This window comes from Megachile rotundata, chromosome 5, assembly GCF_050947335.1.
Source record: "Megachile rotundata isolate GNS110a chromosome 5, iyMegRotu1, whole genome shotgun sequence".
NCBI lineage: Eukaryota > Metazoa > Arthropoda > Insecta > Hymenoptera > Megachilidae > Megachile > Megachile rotundata.
Window position 1 is genome coordinate 21,329,569 of NC_134987.1, and position 17,526 is coordinate 21,347,094.

Here is a 17,526-nt window from a genome sequence, read left to right on the forward strand (position 1 = left end):
AATTATTTAACTCGTCAATATTGAACAGCGTTCAATTAGAAGCGAATTGAAATGAACACTGCGCCGCGAACCGTTTCGTGCTTCCCCGGCGCTGATACAGCGATACCGGTCGCTCGCTTTTATACACGTATCTCCTTGCCCCATGCCCCATACAACGCTGCTTCGCTGCAATCCGTAAATGAAAATCTGTCGGCTCGACCTCGTCCAGCAGCAGCAACCTGCGCGCACCAGATATCGAATAACATTTATTCGTTCAAGGGATCCATGCCGACAACGATGTCCCTTTCTCTTTTTCTGCCTTTTCATCCCTCTACCAGAATTTTATTTCGCCGAAATTTGCTCGCTTCGTCGCGGTGTTGGACAACCGCCGGAATGGAACGGTATTTCGAACGATCTTGGCTAAGCTAACCGCTAATAAATTACGCGTTAATCGTCAACAGGAATTATCCCGAAAGTTTAATAGAAATTCAACGAATCGCCCTAGTACCAACGAGGAATTATCGCGTTATCGCAGGATTTTTACTATACCGACGAAAATCATTGCGTTATCCTTGAAAGGAAGTTCGTTTAAATTTACCACGCGATTAAACTGCAAAATGTCGAAACGTCGAATAATAATTGTAAGATACTTTCGTTACTCGAAGAATCAAACGAGATTCTTCCCACCTCCTCTCCTCTTCTGTTCCGTTTTCTGTTCTTATATTCCAGCCAACAACCTGGCCTGACGGCTACGCGTAAAATTGGCCGGAACGCGTTTTTCCATTAGGCCGGTACCGGGGCCACCTTACAAATTATAGGTATATACTGTTATTGAAGAGTCCGATGAAACGAACGAACCGATATGCACTTTGCGTTTCCCTCCCTCCGCTACGTTGCTTGCTGTGGTACGCAACCGTCCTTTTCTCTTCCGCTAACATTCAAATTCAAAATGCCATATGTATAACGTAAATCCTATGTACCGCGCACTCCGAACAAATTCAATTTTCTACCGAAAGCATCGTTCCTTCGAAGCAGCTTCTTACGCGTTTGCAATTTAATCGGCACTACGCTATAGCCGATAAGGAATAATACGCGAACGAAACAATGTCCATGTTGGAAAATCGAGTATCGCGATATTATCCTCGCGAGGACGTAAATTGCGTCTCGCATTACGTGCTCCCATAGGAAAGAGGAACGCGATTGAATTAGACGGGTTGGCGCGCAATCTGTCACGGATGCAATGAAATCACTTAAAGTCGACGTACATGTCGCTGTTAAATTACATTTAATGCCGTGCACCGTCGTCCACGAGCTGTGTAATCGATGACCGAGCAAGAGCTCGCCGTGATTCCGTGGAAAAGCCGGCAAATGCGATTTTAATGTCAAGCGAGTCGCGGCCCTTTAGACGCAGCACCGTATTTTCCACGGGCGTGTCTCTAACGACCCGGCTCCGATGCCCCACGGCTACTTTTACCATTTTGTAACGTTATATTCGCTCGTGGCCCCTGCTTTTGCTCTGTTCACCGCTACTTCACGGCACATCTATTATAAATATCGGTTGACCCAGGCCAACCCGCGCCGCGCCGTCAACTTTCAGACAGAATACTATACGGTTCCGTTCTCTCCGATATCTATCCCTGCAAACTGCCGCAAACCATCGCGATCCGACGCGGTACATCGAACGCGACCGTTCTAAAGAACATAGCTTTCGACGAGCATTCGTTTCGATTCCAACACTTTCGAGTCCTCACTGATAGATAGAACGTGCCGATCAATTAATTGGTTATACTTATTTTAACCAATGTATCGGGTTTCTTCATTCAGTTCAAGCAGGAGACAGTTGGTAAAACGACGGAACGTCGTTAATCCGTCGACTAACCACCCTAACGAACATAAAAAAGGGGACTGAAAGAGACTAAAGCGAGAGCCAAGCGCGGAGGGTTTCTGACATAGATCGCAACACCACCGAGCCACGCTTAATTTCGTGCCGCACCGTTGTTTATTGTCGAATCCTTTTAGCCAGAAGCAGAGTACATTGCTCGCAAGAAGTTCCATCGGATAGAGAGCCGGTCGCCAGGCATCCAAGAAAAAAACGGAGGCGGAAAGAATCTCGTGATTAACGCGAGCGAACCCCCTTAACGACGCTGCTCGTATTTCGTTCGTTTAGAGTTTTAGAGTTTAGAATCGTTATGCTTTCAACGCGTCGAATCGGAGTCGCGATTTTGGTCAACAAGGAAATCGCGTTAAGGTGTCCGTTATTCTTTGCCCGTAATCGGTTTATTAATCGTAAAGAGAACATACAAGGATCTCGTGGCATAGGTATTCGAATTTAAAACTAGTTTTTATCGCTTGCGCGCGGTTGTCAAACTCCTGAAGCGTAGAAGCTGAAAAATTCCAAAGTATCGAAAGCGGCAGTTTCTCGGAACGATTACGACGCAAACGTAAGGAATAAAAAAAACCAATGAAATTGTCGTAACGAATAGTCGTCCAACGTGACATCGAGCGCTCGGGAATGATCGTAAAAACAGCAGGAACGACAAGAACGAGAACAAAGCGATCGTTTTGTTACAGAAGGTCGAGAGAAGCACAGTGGCCGACGAACCGGACGGTCGGGGAACACGCGTTATCGCAGGTAAGTGTATCTAATTAGCTGTGCCGTTTACGTGAACGATTTGCAGTGATTTACGGCGAAATTGTGTCGGCGGGGTACGGTGTGGCGCGGCGACCTTCGTTTCGGAGAGCACAGGTTCCGGGAGTGGTTCTGGCACGGGGCGACCAGACGGTTCAACGTCGAACAGGGAGAAAAGAGGGAAGGAGAACGAATCAGCTAAGCGATCCGCGGCTAAAAAACACTAAAGGATTCGGTCATTTATCACGGCACTGTTCGCCCCGAGGCAACACGGGAATGAAACGGGGAGAAGTATAATCCGTTGGACAGACTAATCGCGGACTAACTATCCACATATTATCTACAATAATACCATGGTGAAGGGTGAAGGAAAACTACTCGGCAACGACGAAACTTTCGAGAACTCGCGAGATTCGATTATTCGACCAATATCTTTTCCACTTTTTTCCACTTTTTTCCACGTTTTTACTTGCCGTTTGTCCACTTCCGTAATTACGTACGCGATACCTTTGTTCGTGTTTTTGCCACGAAGAATATTCGAACGGCTATCAATTCGAACCGGGATCAATTTACAGAATGTACGTTGCGTTTTGGTCAGCGAGATATTTTTGCAGGCTGCGGTCTGCGCTACCTGGCCGCGTAAATATACCGCGCCGTGCCGCACCGCACCGCGCCGCGTCGCGTCGGTCTGCTGCAATTTTGAGGCCTGTCGCGCGTAAATAAAGTGAACTCGAGCGTGGAAATTAATTAGTGTACCGACGAGGTAAAGTATAGGGAAAATTCACCGGCATCGCCATTTAATTGACAAACAAATTTCATTGGCAGTTCCACGAATACCCTGTGTAATCCGTTCTCTCTAATTACTACTCGATTATTGAACGCGAACGTGTTTGTTCGGTTGCTGCCACCAATCTCCTTTTCTCTATTCATTTTTTCTTCTTCTTTTACATGTATCGTCTACTCGTCGAATTTACGGTATTGTTCGATCTCTCCTCTAATTTCTTTGAAACTGCCTCGAAAGATCGTATCGAGGATTCTTTTATTCCGACAAGTCGAATAAACGCGTTAATATGTATTTGCTTAAAGAAGAAACTAATTATTTCTAGTTCGTGCGAGCCGTGAAATTGCTAAAGAGATTGGGAGGGAGGTTGAAAAAGCTAAATAAATTGGAAATTGTTCATATAAGGAAGGTGATTCGCGACGCAAAAAGGTACGGTTAAAAAGGACATAAAATCGGAGACATACGAAGAATCATTACACGACTACGCGTCAGGGTACACATATAACGCCTACAAATTACAGTGTGGCCAACGTCCATCCATCACAAGTGGGCCCATGAGATCCACGGTACCCGTGTACCGCCCCAACGTTTAAGTCATTAGCAATTTCCTGCGCCAGCACTATTTTCGGGCCTAAATTCCATATGGCCCAATAATATCCGATAATACGGTCGAGCAACAGATCGAAGAGTAGATTATATAATTCTATAATTCTAGAAAGCATTTTCAAGTAATGATACATCTGCTATTTTTCATTTCTCATTTATTCGCTAAGGAGAATAATTTCAACAAGATAATTACGTTCGCCAATTTGGCTATGAACTTACAGATTAAGACGATCGAACTCGAATAGAGGCAAACGAATTTAATTTGAATTTCGTCGAAAATTACGATACACCGCGATACACTAAAATTTCAGTATTTCAGAAATTCCCACTTTCGGAATGAACGATTGTCAAAATTTCCGAATTTTTCAACTTACCGACACCGTATGTGTTTCAAGAGAAACGTAATAGTTTCACCAGGTGGCAGTAGCGCGCGGAACCCCCTACATATTAAAAAACTCCTTCGATAACGACGATTGCTAAATAAAACTGAATAAAGAATGTGAAGAAATTTCGAAAATTTTCAATAAAAATAAAACTAAATAAAAATGGACCAATATAGATTTATTATAATTTCAGATAATAGGATCAATGTCAAGACGAAAAGTGCGTGTACGCAAACGTACAGTCACTTATTTCGGACGCACGAGGAAAAGTTGCAAATAACCGAGGCAATAAACAACGCGAATCGGTCTGCGCGAGTCGACGAGGATCCTGTACCTCTCGATAGAGGATCGGTAAATAAATTTATTCGCGATTGAAACCCTGCGTTGGACAGGATAGACGTAACTATTTTTCCCTAATCATTACTCGTACTAGACGTATCGTGGAGGTATAGCACGATAGCGGTCGCGTTTAGTAGAACATAACATAGGGGTAATGAAGTAAATTCTACAACTTCCATATTTTTCCTGTTTTTTTTTTTTTTTTTTTTGCTCGCAACGAAACATGGATCCTGGAAATCGGAATCGCTGGAGTAGCGCAACGAGCGACGGTCAAGGGGGAAAATATCGTCGAGCAAGGAAATCGAGTGAGTTCGTAGAATATAAAAGCGGCGGCAGCGGAGGATTTTTTATCGAAAATAAAGTCTCGTAATTTTCTGTTCACCCTACCAAAAAACCCGCATGAATATTTTTTCGCGAAAGTATGCCCGAAATTAACGCCGCTGGATTAATGAAATTGTTGACCAAACGTGTGGAGGTATACTATAACTGCGATATAAAATAAAATCAATTTCATAAAATGGAATTTATAAAACTATTCGATCAAATTCTTGACACACGTAATCGTAACAGCATTGCCTGCAGCGCGACCAAAATTTCGCTCGACGAATTTCAAAAGTTAACATTTCCTGCGTCAAACTCGATATCGGCGTGGTACTTCCTTTTCTATCATATTTTTTGACGTCATACTTTGTACGCCATACTGGACCCATATATGTAACTACATAGCTATACGCATAAAACGATAACTGTTCGAGCAATCCTCGCGTATAATAGAATTTCGTTTGTAGACATTGCCACGCTCTGTAAACGTTACCTTCACGCTGTTACCTCCACGCGCGTGACAATTTATTCGAAAATGTATAGCGTAGCAGAGGTACTAACGAGCGAAACAATGTTTCAGGTACGAGAAAATCATTTCGAAACTCGAGGAAAAGCTTACACGAACGCAAAAGGATCTTGAAGAAGCTTTACGATCGAAATCGCGGGTTAAAATAAAATACAAAAGGTATATCTTATACCTTTGCGTATGCAAAGTTTCAAAATAAGATATTTTCGAGGAAACAGATTATTTCGAGCGAATAATGAGCTAACGAGAAACTCTGTCACAGATCGTTGGAGAGTATAAAGACAAAAGCACGGAATGAAAGCGAAATGCTGCAAGAAAGGATCGTGCAAATGTGTACATCCGTCATGGAGAATTTTCGTCCAAATGCACCGGATAAGAGAAAGAAGAATTATCGGACGAAATGCCACAGCCGTTTGAAATGTCACGGGAAAATTTCAAGTAAATTGCATAAAAAGGTATAGGAGTATGCGAAGTAACAAACATTCGACGAATTCGATTTTTCCTTTTCCCGAATATTTTTATTCGATATATTAAAGATCCGCTGTTCCGAAATAGCTTCTATTTAAATAAAAATCGGTCAACAACGGACATTAGTACGCCGATACGAACACTATATCGATATAGGAAATTAAATGAATGAGATTCATAAAGTATAATAATTCGGAAATTCCTCGGAAATTCCAAGGAAATCCAAGGAAATTTTTCGAGATAGAAATAACGCGATAACGCATGTATAAAACATTGGTTCCGTTCGTTTAAATATTGTCAGCTGCGGATGGCAGTGGTGAGATCGAGCAAATTGAAACGCGAATTGACAGCTGCGAGGAAAGCGTTGAAAAACAAATCAGAGATGTACGAATCGATCAGCAAATGCTTCGACGAGTTGAAACGCGATATGAACATCACCGAGATGAATTTGAACAAGCTCATTTCGGAGAATCTTTCGTTAAGAAAAAAGATAGAGGACACCAGGGATTGGATAGAGGAACACGGTGTAGCGAAGGGGCAGAACGCTTCGAATTTTTTTCGCGATCTCCATCGAAATCGAGAATTGAAGAATTTAAAGAAGAAAATAGAAGAGGATAAAACAAGGATCGATCAGCTTCGAGAAAGGTAAGCAAGAGAAATCGGTGAATGTTCCGATATTCACTGAGTTCCACTGAAATTCTATTCTAATCGTTATGAAATTGCGCCGATGTAGATTAACCAGATCGGAATCGGCGAACGCCAATAAAGGGTTTCTACTGAACAGCTACAAAAGCCAGTTAACCGATTTGAACAAAGAAAAAACACAACTCGTTACGAAGATAAGCAACTTAGAAAACGAGATCTCTCTGCTTCGAATCAATAATTCGCAATTAAAATCAAAAGTAAATATTTTCATGTTTTATGTTCTTTAACGAGTTTCCTTCGTTACGTCTCAGTCGTTGTATTTAACTCGATAGATAACGATTTTAAATATCGAAAAGGATAAACTGCATTCCGAGTACGAGAAATCCAAGACAGATTTAACAGAAAAGGTAAGAACACGAATCGAGATTAAACTATAATATTATCGCGATCGACGTAATGTTCGTGTAGATATCACGCGTAATACATTACACACCCTTAAATTAATAAGACGAAAAATTTCAACTAACGATCGAACTAATGCTCGATTATAAACGTCGAAATTTTAGCTATTTATCGAGTACCGTGAAATTTGATAAAGAATTAAAAGACTCGTTTACAGATAGAAACACGATGCTCTAAAAAATGCGAACAGACGATAGAACGAGAAACCGAAATTATTAAAGGCAAATACGAAGAAACGGTTAAATCCATGAAAACAAAGATAGTAGATATTTCGAATGAGAACCTAGAATACTCGAAAGCGATAAAGGTACGCGGCTACATGGTTACAAATAGATCGTTTAAAATACTAAACATAGAATAGAAAGAAAGTGAAAGTTTATTAATATTCGTTTTTCTGTTCGCGAGGACTTTTTGAGAAAAGTTTACGACCGAGGGAACTTGGTGTCGCGAAGGAATTCGTACGGGAAGGAGAAGGAGAACGAGAGCGAAAGGGAAGCTCACGAAACAGCCTGTAATATTTTGAATATGACGCCGGAACAACTATCTGGCTTTATCAACGAGGAAACACCGAATTCGGTTATTTAACATTAACGATTAATATTTGAATTTCACGAATACTTACGAATACTTACGAATACTTACGGTTTTCTTACAGATCAATTCCTGGATAGCGGAATTGAATCGCATACTCGCGGAAAGTCGCTTCTCCGCATCCTTGTCAAACTTTTTATTCGGGAAGGTAATGGAAAAATGAAAGGCTTAAGGTATTTTATAAACTTACATGTACTTTCCGAATCATCGAATCACGAACAAAGTGCACGATACAAAATCGTTAGAAACGACGTTTAAAAATAAATAAAATTCGTATTGAATTGGTTACAATATCGATACGCGTATATGAAAATGGTAGAAAACTCATCGATAAACCTTCACCGACCCTTTCGATTCTCCAAACTTTCTCTAAATAATATATCCGAAACTGGAAGTAATCTTGTAAACTTTCGAAATTGTAAGAAAGAGAACCGCTACGTTAATACATATAAATAACGTATACATATAAATAACGATAAACGCGTAGGAAAAGATAACGGAAGTTCCGTCGATCACGATACCTTAAATTACGTGTTAAGGTAACAGAGTTAAGGTAACTCTGGAAAAGTAGTAGGGACTTCTTATCTAAATTCTACTTTCTATCGTATGCAAAGTTACTGTCACGGACAAGGTGTCGATTCCTGGCGAAATACGCGTTAATTCGAGAAACAGCCATCGTCGAAGCATGCCTCTAAAGCAGTGTTCGAAGCTTCAGTTATCGGTGTGCAACTCGCTAGAGCCGGTAGCGTCGGGTGCTTTCTGCAACTGAGCGCTCTGAAATCTATCGTATCCGTTGCTCTCTCCGAAAATCTTCCTTCCGGAGATCCTTTCGTCGTCCTTGACGCTAACTTCGGTACCTATCTGCACCGACCAGGGCATCTTTCCCTCGTTCCTCGTGTGACCAGCCATTTTCCTCTCGTTATTCTGCTCCGGGTGATCATCGTTACGCAAATTCTCCAGCGTCGGTTTTCGACGACTCTCCTCTTCGGGGTAAGAATAAGGTCTGTCCAAAACGCTGGCTCGCTTCGAGTAAGAATCGTAACTATCGTACGGTTGTCTGTAACGATATCTGGTTGGATCGACGTTTCCTGGAATACGTTTATAACTTCCGTCCCTAGAAGCGGGTGTCCTGCTCGCGTCGTAAGGCCTCGGATAGTTCCTCAGATCTACGGGCTTCCTCACGATTTCCGGCAACGTCGCGTAGTAGATGATCCTCTTAGGCTTCGGCGTCGGTCTGCTTCTGCCGTACAAGTCCAGCTCCTCGTCCCTGTAACGGTCTAAGTAGTACGAGTAATCGTTGGGCAGACGCGCGTAATAATCCCTCTCCATTCTGTAGCGATCAGGGTAGTAGTAACCGAAACCGCGACGATAGGCGAACGGGTCGTACTCCCGTTCCCTGATACCGTTGCGGTACCACGAGTAATCGTAGTCGTCGTAGCCCCTGCTAACCGGCATATCTCGAGATTCGCGATGATCGTAGCTCCTCCTATGGTGGCTGGTCACGAAGTCTGCCCTCGGTGCCTGATAGCCCCTACCGTTCGTCGACTCCTCCTCGTCCATGGCCTGCATCGTCCGATCGAGACTTCGCCGAGGAAACTCCACGGACAACGGTTGAGCGGACCAAGAATCCGCCAGGCCGAGACGGGCTTCCCGTACGTTTTTCTTCGATATCTCTTCCAGGTTCGTTTCGTTCTCCGCGTCGCGACGTCTCCTGGATACTCTTTCCGCCGGTCGAACGGTCATCGCGAGATCCGCGTCGTTTCTTTCGCGGGGACGATTTTCTTTCGGGACAACGTCCGATTCGATGTCACGTTTCTTCGAGGTTCTTTCAGCCTTTTCGAGAGGATTCAGGTGACCGAAACCGCTCACGGTGCGAATCTCGAACGCGGAAGAATCCGATCTGGGCCAGGATGGCTGATCCCGGTAATCCGTGCTGTGCGGAGAAACTTGCCATGCCTCGCCTATCCCTGCTGCATCGATTTCCGTTAGTAAGAATAGCAGCGGATACACTCGCAACGGGATAAGCCTCATATTCCTTTTCCTGAAACAATCCTAACAATTTCATCTGTAAGAGCTTCGATTGAAAATTTCCTCCCTTCGAAAATACTCGAAGTATTATGTATTCGTTACGTAGAGACGTATCGATTATTGATACCGATATCTATCTTATCCGTTCAGACTTTTCGCGGGTCGTTCATAGTTTTCTAGTCAAGAACCAACGCCTAGATAAACCGAATAGTGCAACGAACTCTCGCTGTTAACTCTCGACAAGTTGAATTCTAGTTCGATTTTGCAGGAGGATGCCACGTTAAACGTAGTAGAGTGAACAATCACGCGACCGGATCTACGTGTTGCCCGGAACCAGACATAATACCACGGAAACGACTGGGAAATTATATTTGTTATGGGGAATCGGACTGGCTGCTTCCACGACCGAGGACGATTTCATCTGACCGCGCGTTTACCGGACGGAACGGTCATTAAACGTCTGTCGTCTACTTTTTTCTCTTCGTTTTTCAACCTTTCGATTAACCTTCACTGTTTAAGATAACGATCATTCTATTATTCTTCATTATCAGTTCTTTCCCGCGTTTCTTAGTCTCTTCTTTTACGAGCACAAATATCTGCGCACCGAGCTATTACTCGTTATCCTGGGATCGAATCGAGAAAGACTGGAATCCTTTAAATACTATCGGTATAATGCCTACTAATAGTATCAATCAAGGACTATTGCTTGTATTGTAACAGTCTAGGAATTTAGACAATATTTATACAATATTCCTCGCTAAGATTAGTGCAGCTTTTGAATAGTGTAATATAACATGTTCGAGCTGCCCCGGATATGTTGGACACGGTCTAATGCAAAATGGAAAAAATAAGCGAAACAAGGAAACAGAGCCCAAAACGTCTCGGCATAGCGGAACAAATCTTCAACAGGAAGATCTCCTCCGTTAACATCGCGCAGTTACCTTCGCTGTTTTACAGTTATCAACCGTTCACGGGCCGCTTTGTTTTCCTACTGTATTTCGGTCCTTTCTTAAGTGCTCGCCTCGCCAACAGATCCACCGGATGAGATCAAATAACGGGCAACGCAACGATCTGGAGCGCCACATCGTGCCACCATAATTCGCGTTTCATATTATCGAGTTGACAGTTTTTATTATTCGCGGGAACGACAGAACCTTCCGAACAAATCCGCTTTTCGCTCAAATATTTATATCCGTTAGAAGAAATATTACATCTTAATTTCGGCTACTTTTTATTCTTATTTTCATTCGAAACTCACGAAGCTAAATCGTGAAAAGGACTAGAATTACCTCTACTATCTTCTTCGATTTCGGATCACCGATAAATATCACGTTGTCGTACCGAAGAAATTCTCTCGTTTATAAATAAGTTATAAATAAGAACCGATTTATTATTTTCTTTCTCCTTACTGGTTTTATTCCATGCGACGAGAAGGCGAATTTAAGAAGGCTCTTTTAAAATATTTTTTGAAGGTGCCAAAATTGATTGTCGGGGAAAAATTGACGAGACAGTAAAAAGCAGAAAGCAATATGAAATTAAAAAAAAGAGGAAAGAGGCTTACTTGAATTCCAGAGGGGGTCGACGGGTTTCGAGAGCGTGGTCGACTGTCCAGCGTTACTACGGTTACTACTCTCCGAGAGCGGCGGCGGCGACGACTACGGCTTCCCGGCTCCCGGTTTACCCCGGCTTCGTATCAGCATACCTTGCATGTGCTCTTGTCGCTGGCTAAAACACGATCACTCCCCCACTACTTAACGCTTCTCCATTGCTCGTCGTTTTTAACTGTAATTCTTGTTCCGAAAGATAATGGTAAACGGTTTCCTCCAACAGGATTCTACCACAATAGATATAAATTTAAATCGTTAAATAAATTCTATTTTCGCTAAGATATTATTTTTACTCGAATAAATTCTATTCCCCCGAATAATCGTTAAATATCTGCTTGCTTAACCAGGTAAATGTTTAACAATTAAATCTCCTCGAAGTTTAATGATATAATTAAATAGGCTTTCGTATAGATTTCTTCGATGAGAATCTCTTCTTCGTATAGATTTACATATGTACGCCGGTATATAATCACAATAACGTACCGTACAAAAAGACAGAAAATTAGTTGGAAACATTAATAATAAAGGTACTACTGTTACAGGGATATATAGAAAAAATTTGTCTCGAATTACGAAACGATATAAAATTATATTGGATATCCGTACAGCAGCCTTTGTCGAACGATTTCACTCCACAACTCTGTACGATAATTTACATGGTACGAAAAAAGCGGAATAGAGAGTATAGTTTAAAAATAGAATAGAGTTGAATAAATTGTGAACAACATAATACATAATAGCACTGTCATGCACTACGGTGCATAAATTAGGGTAGAATTAAATACGCGTAGCATATACGATACCATGACAAAACCACCTTTTAAAATATTTTAAATACATCGGGAATTGCAAATATTTGAAATTTTCTTCGAAAATCTAATTACTTTAACTATAAAACGTTCGATAAAACTGTATAGAAATTAAACAAAACGAGTTTCATATTTTCCCATCGTTTCGTTAGAAATTCATTTTCACTTACTACGCAATTTTAACATACACATATATTCCTCTTTTAAACAATGTTCAAACTTACAATTAGTATGAAATCTCTTCCGCGTTATAAGTGATCTATTCGGAAATTTAGCCAATCAAAAGACGCGTCTACGAGAAATACGTGCCCCATTCGGTGTTCGTATATGAATCCGCGTTATTGATTCTTTCGATTCGAACGAAAATGCAGAAAATATCGCTGCCTATAGGTTAGTAACTCCGTAAAAGTCGCTTAGTACGCGAATAACTTTGGTGTTGTGATAATGTTTCGATAACTTACGAACTAATACAAAATGCACCGATCAAACGTGTTATCGAATTGATGTAAATATTTCGAGCAACCTATTATTTATATTCTTAAATATATAATAATTCTATCGATTGAGGTTATAATAATAGAAAGATGGCAGAGGAGGGAAAAAAGATTTCCTTTGGCTTTGCAAAATCTATTAAAAAACCAATATTAAAAACTACTGTACCGCAAGAACAGAAAAAAGTCGATTATATTGAATGCCTTGACGAGAAAGGTATTAAAGTAATCGGGTAAGTTAAAAAGTAACAATATAAATGAACGGATCGTTTCAACCTAACCTGTACAAATTGCAAATATATACTTTTGTTTTTTTATTACAGAGAAGAGGAGAAAAAAGATGAGCCCCTCGTTATTCCTTTACTGGGTTCCAAAACATGGCACGATAGAATTATTAACAAAATTGATGCCGATATCTTTGAAACCAAGACGATAAAGGAGGAACCAGAAGATGTTAGCACGGAGCAGAAACAAAAGTCTTATATACCTAATGGTAGTACATCTCCCAAGATATCCGTCAAAACAGAACCTATAGACGATAACGGGGATAAAGCTGTCACTTTGGAAGAGCAAGCGGCTAAAGAAATCATTAATGACCTAGAATCTAAGGAAAAAGAACAACAAAGCCAAACGTGTACGTTAACTTTACCTTTAACGGAAGATCCATCGTTAAGAGGCAGAGAACAGGTATCTTTCTATAGCTGTTTCGTACGTACGTATTCCTGTATAGCATACTTCTGTATTATCGATATACGTTTCACTGTTTTAGTCTACCCTAGAAGATTACGAGAGAATTCCTGTTGACGCTTTCGGTTTAGCAATGTTGCGAGGGATGGGATGGCAGCCTGGGAAGGGAATCGGTAAAAATGAGAAGTACGAATTTTGTTACTTAATTTTTCACCTGGCAGATTTGTATTTACGAAGAAACATTTTACAAGTACATGATCAGTTGACAACATTATACGTATGCGAAACAAAAAATATAACTTCATTCAAGATCGACAAGATAGAAGAATCGCCTAGTATATAATATTATGTTACTGCCATTATGATACAAGCGTAATAAGAAATAATTTATCGGCATTACTTTGTTTCATAAATTTCAATCGAACATCGCAGAGTTGTATCGGCTGTTGTACCTGAACTACGTCCGAAAGGTATGGGACTTGGAGCAGACAAAGTGACGTTGCAAAAGAAAACAACAGATTCGAAGAAAACCGAAGAAGAACTTAAAATCGAGAAAGGCACTTTTGTCAAAATCATTGCCGGAAAACAAAGTAACAATTATGGTCAAATAGAGGGATTCGACGATGATGCTGGAAGACTTATCATAAAACTAGCGCTTGGAGGGAATATTATTTCTGTAAATGAATTCATGGTGCAACCTGTAACTAAATCCGAGTACTCGAAGAATTCAAAAGTTCTAAGTTAGTACAAACATCTAGTTTTTCACTGGGAGACTTTTAAAAACGGAGACATCGGTTACGTCTATTTAAATAAAATTAAAAGTTAAAAATTAAAAATTAAAAATTAAAAATTAAAAATTAAAAATAAACGATTTCTATTCGTTTTGAAGCATCGCTTTATTAGATAATTTTTAAAAGTCTCCGAAATTTTTATTAAATTCATGATAAATATAGAAACGTTAGCCTTTAGTATTTTATGGCGTTAATTTTAGATGCCAAGAAATACGAAGAATATAAAGATAAAGCGTCCACAGAACTAAAACGTAAAACTGACAGAATGAAAAGGTCAGCTTCTGTATCCTCCGAAGACTCTGAAACCGATGATAAAAATAACGAAAGTGTTAAGAAAAAGAAAGATATTTCATACGACAGGAAATCGAGAAGACGGAAAAGGTACTCGAAATCTGACAACGAGGATGACAGTGATTACGAGAAACGGAGGAAAAAAGGAACGAGTATTTCTAGCGAGAGCAGCGATTCTTACGAATCGAAAAAATCGAAGAAATCAAAGAAGCACAAGAAAAGTTTACCAGAAAGGTCGAGTAAAAAGCACAAGAAAAAAGATAAGGAGAGAGAAAAGACGAGAGATAGAAGATCAAGAGACTTTTCGGATAAACGGAAACATAAGAAACGAGGAAAATCAAGATCTCGATCGTCTAGTAAACGGTAACATTTCTCGAAAACAGATTCCGTTATTTTACTTTTGCGACAGACTGTATAGTTTTGTTTATATACATTTTATAATAAAAGATATTTTTACAAAATCCGAATTGTATCCTGCCCCTAACCGAATTATTTAAGATGCTCGAACGATGAGATATTTCTTTCGTTGTACCAGAATGAATGAAAATTTGAAATTCACGCGCCTTTATTGCGCAATCTCGCTATACATATACTTAACCTCCAAAAACATTATGGTAGTCGTGAATATCGTTAAACAACTGGTGCGAACAATGTCGAGTAAGCACCGTTTATAATATTATAGGTAGAATATAAAAAAATATATTATTAAAAATATACTTAATCGCTTTTAATATATTTTTCAGCCTTTCGTTTGGCATTAGTGCAATTACAAGTTGGCGAACTTAAAACGAAGAATATAGATCGTGCACTTTCGTTCATCTCGGATGCGAAAAAACAATCCGCGGATATTATCGCGCTTCCCGAGTGCTTTAATTCTCCATATGGGATACGTAATAATATTTTTTTTTATTGATTTCTTAAAGTAGGCATTATTAGCGATACCTTACCAAAGGCTGTTCGATAGACTCGACAGTTGAGAATATTTGTAGTTCTTTTAACATTTTTCCAAAGGTCATCGCGCCTTTTGTTATTCATACTCTTCTCGTTCGTCGTTTCTTTTATACGAACGAATACATATATAATTGGTAAAATTCAGAAACGACCGTAACTCGCTATTGTTACATGTAAAAAGTGTTTATTCGATTCGCGGTTCGGAAAGACCGTCAAGGTCGTTGAGCAATCAATTCGACTACACTATATATTTATACATATGTTTTCTGAATTTTATTTGAACGTTATATATTAAAATAAAATGATCTAAAATAGTTCTAAATTGAAATTGAATTTCCAACATTAAAATTACACGGATCACTCGATCCGTTATCCTTTTATTTCTGCCATAACACCAGCTGTAAAACTATTAAATGCAATTAAGGGTCGAGTGACATTTAATCCGTATTCATACAGAATACTTTCCACGTTATGCCGAAAGCATTCCCGATGGAGAAACAAGTGTCGCGCTATCGAAAGCTGCCAAAGAAAATAGCATTTACGTAATTGGTGGTACGATACCGGAAAGAGACGGGGATAAATTATACAATACCTGCACGATTTGGGCACCTAATGGAACTCTGATAGCGAAACACAGAAAAGTAAATATAATACTTGCTTTTCTTTCATCGATATCAAATACCTGTATCGATCGCGAGATAACATTCTAAATAGATTGTTTTTATTACATCAGGTACATTTATTCGACATCGATATTCCTAATAAAATCACTTTCCGCGAAAGTGATTCACTCAGTCCTGGTAATTCGTTGACGATGTTCGAAGTTAAAGGATGTAAAATAGGCATTGGCATTTGCTACGATATCAGGTTCGAGGAAATGGCGCGCATTTATCGAAATAAAGGTACAGTAGTTACCAAAGCCCGATCAAATCATTTCTTTTCTCTACCTTTATACATATAGAAGACTTTCGTCATTCGGATAATAGAATTTCTGTAACGGAATAAAGAAAGAGTAATTCTCTAGATAATTAGGTATATACCAGACACGTTGAAAGTTGCCATCCGAGAGTAAAACGTCGTCTTCGACAACGCGCGCCGTTGCTACGACTGTATTAGTAATACCGAAAGACAGTATCGGTAAGCAACGAAAGACGTCGCGTGGTTCTTCGAAGACGTAGCCGTGCCAGGAGAAAATACGATCGAAAAGGAATGTGACGTGACCCCTACGCTGAACAGGCCCGAATTCGCATACATGACATACATACATATACATATTGGATCAATATATTATGAAATATTTTCGAACGAGATTCGGTATTATTATATGTATATGTATGTGTACGTAGAATATAAGCCATCGACGCGAATCATAGAAAGTAAACGAATATTTTTCTGGGTCAGGCTGCCAAATGCTGATATATCCGGCGGCATTTAACATGACCACTGGACCACTACACTGGTCGTTACTTCAGCGTTCGAGAGCAAATGACAATCAATTATACGTTGCATGCATATCACCGGCTCGTCTACCTTCAGCCGATTACGTCGCATGGGGTCATACGCAATTAACCAATCCCTGGGGAGAAGTTCTCCACGATCTGGAAACTCAAGAGAGCATGATAGTGACCGATATAGGTAATGGATTTGATCCTTTTCCAACGAGAACAATTCCAATCGCGTATCGATGCGACCGATTAAGCCAAAAAGCTATTCGCCTAACTCGAACGTGTTCTCTCCGAAAACCTTAAACTCGTATCGTCGAATTATTCGGTCACATCGAAGTCGATCGTCGTTCAGTTGTTTTAATCGACGATGTCTTAATTTTCCTCTCTGCTTCTGTTTCTAGACTTGAAGATCGTAGAAGAAGCGAGGGCACAAATTCCTACATTTTCCCAAAGACGCACAGATTTATACGATACGATTTGGAAAAACGATTAACCGAACACTAAACTCGATGTTAATTAATTCCATAACCTGCAAATATTGTACAAGTCTTTAATTCATAAACTTTTTTTACCGTTGAAAAAAAAAGAAATAAACGACTTTTATTCTTTTTTAATACGAGTATAACATTTACGAAGTATACATGATCGTAGAAAAGCATTTGTAGTTTTCAGACAGTTTCGAAAATGTGTCTTGTA

The 17,526-nt window shown here is 40.0% G+C and overlaps 4 protein-coding genes across 14 annotated transcripts in view; 3 read left to right on the forward strand and 1 right to left on the reverse strand.

The window, feature by feature from the left end:
• Positions 1 to 8,023, forward strand: part of LOC105662510 (uncharacterized) — a 119,678-nt gene extending 111,655 nt beyond the window's left edge. For 2 of the 3 annotated variants that reach the window (XM_076531575.1, XM_076531577.1), the window contains 11 exons: positions 2,551 to 2,611; positions 4,572 to 4,729; positions 4,973 to 5,022; positions 5,619 to 5,723; positions 5,827 to 6,019; positions 6,334 to 6,677; positions 6,766 to 6,934; positions 7,010 to 7,084; positions 7,297 to 7,446; positions 7,545 to 7,715; positions 7,795 to 8,023. In XM_076531575.1, the coding sequence (XP_076387690.1) occupies positions 2,551 to 2,611; positions 4,572 to 4,729; positions 4,973 to 5,022; positions 5,619 to 5,723; positions 5,827 to 6,019; positions 6,334 to 6,677; positions 6,766 to 6,934; positions 7,010 to 7,084; positions 7,297 to 7,446; positions 7,545 to 7,715; positions 7,795 to 7,893 (1,575 nt within the window). In that variant the 3' untranslated portion in view covers positions 7,894 to 8,023. The remainder of the gene's footprint in view (positions 1 to 2,550; positions 2,612 to 4,571; positions 4,730 to 4,972; positions 5,023 to 5,618; positions 5,724 to 5,826; positions 6,020 to 6,333; positions 6,678 to 6,765; positions 6,935 to 7,009; positions 7,085 to 7,296; positions 7,447 to 7,544; positions 7,716 to 7,794) is intronic. The other variant, XM_076531576.1, reaches the window with a different exon arrangement.
• LOC100875712 (uncharacterized) lies at positions 7,904 to 16,716 on the reverse strand. 9 transcript variants are annotated; one of them, XM_076531595.1, is made up of 3 exons: positions 16,426 to 16,716; positions 11,320 to 11,483; positions 7,904 to 9,782 (listed from the first exon to the last, which is right to left on the reverse strand). In XM_076531595.1, exon 3 carries the CDS (start codon positions 9,759 to 9,761, stop codon positions 8,442 to 8,444), a length of 1,320 nt encoding a protein of 439 aa, XP_076387710.1. In that variant the 5' UTR covers positions 9,762 to 9,782; positions 11,320 to 11,483; positions 16,426 to 16,716; the 3' UTR covers positions 7,904 to 8,441. The 9 variants fall into 9 exon arrangements, with proteins under 9 accessions (XP_076387710.1, XP_076387709.1, XP_076387708.1 ...); XM_076531594.1 differs by having other exon boundaries at positions 11,320 to 11,505; XM_076531593.1 differs by having other exon boundaries at positions 11,320 to 11,548.
• Positions 12,380 to 14,895, forward strand: LOC105662481 (G-patch domain and KOW motifs-containing protein). The gene is made up of 5 exons (XM_012285125.2): positions 12,380 to 12,898; positions 12,989 to 13,352; positions 13,435 to 13,538; positions 13,785 to 14,092; positions 14,344 to 14,895. The coding sequence occupies exons 1-5, from the start codon at positions 12,759 to 12,761 to the stop codon at positions 14,799 to 14,801; spliced, it is 1,374 nt and encodes a 457-aa protein (XP_012140515.1). The 5' UTR covers positions 12,380 to 12,758; the 3' UTR covers positions 14,802 to 14,895.
• On the forward strand, positions 14,934 to 17,444 carry LOC100875600 (omega-amidase NIT2). Its single transcript, XM_012285129.2, has 6 exons — positions 14,934 to 15,091; positions 15,178 to 15,324; positions 15,842 to 16,026; positions 16,119 to 16,287; positions 16,787 to 17,020; positions 17,232 to 17,444. The coding sequence occupies exons 1-6, from the start codon at positions 14,944 to 14,946 to the stop codon at positions 17,321 to 17,323; spliced, it is 975 nt and encodes a 324-aa protein (XP_012140519.2). The 5' UTR covers positions 14,934 to 14,943; the 3' UTR covers positions 17,324 to 17,444.
• Positions 17,445 to 17,526: the final 82 nt, after the last annotated feature.

Bases quoted from the DNA above. Each gene is read 5' to 3' on its own strand.
- LOC100875712 (XM_076531595.1), bottom strand. From the start codon at position 9,761: ATGAGGCTTATCCCGTTGCGAGTGTATCCGCTGCTATTCTTACTAACG.
- LOC105662481 (XM_012285125.2), top strand. From the start codon at position 12,759: ATGGCAGAGGAGGGAAAAAAGATTTCCTTTGGCTTTGCAAAATCTATT. The intron at 12,899-12,988 runs GTAAGTTAAAAA...TTTTTATTACAG, and splicing joins AAAGGTATTAAAGTAATCGG to AGAAGAGGAGAAAAAAGATG. The intron at 13,353-13,434 runs GTATCTTTCTAT...TCACTGTTTTAG, and splicing joins CGTTAAGAGGCAGAGAACAG to TCTACCCTAGAAGATTACGA.
- LOC100875600 (XM_012285129.2), top strand. From the start codon at position 14,944: ATGAGATATTTCTTTCGTTGTACCAGAATGAATGAAAATTTGAAATTC. The intron at 15,325-15,841 runs GTAATAATATTT...GTATTCATACAG, and splicing joins TAATTCTCCATATGGGATAC to AATACTTTCCACGTTATGCC. The intron at 17,021-17,231 runs GTAATGGATTTG...TTCTGTTTCTAG, and splicing joins CATGATAGTGACCGATATAG to ACTTGAAGATCGTAGAAGAA.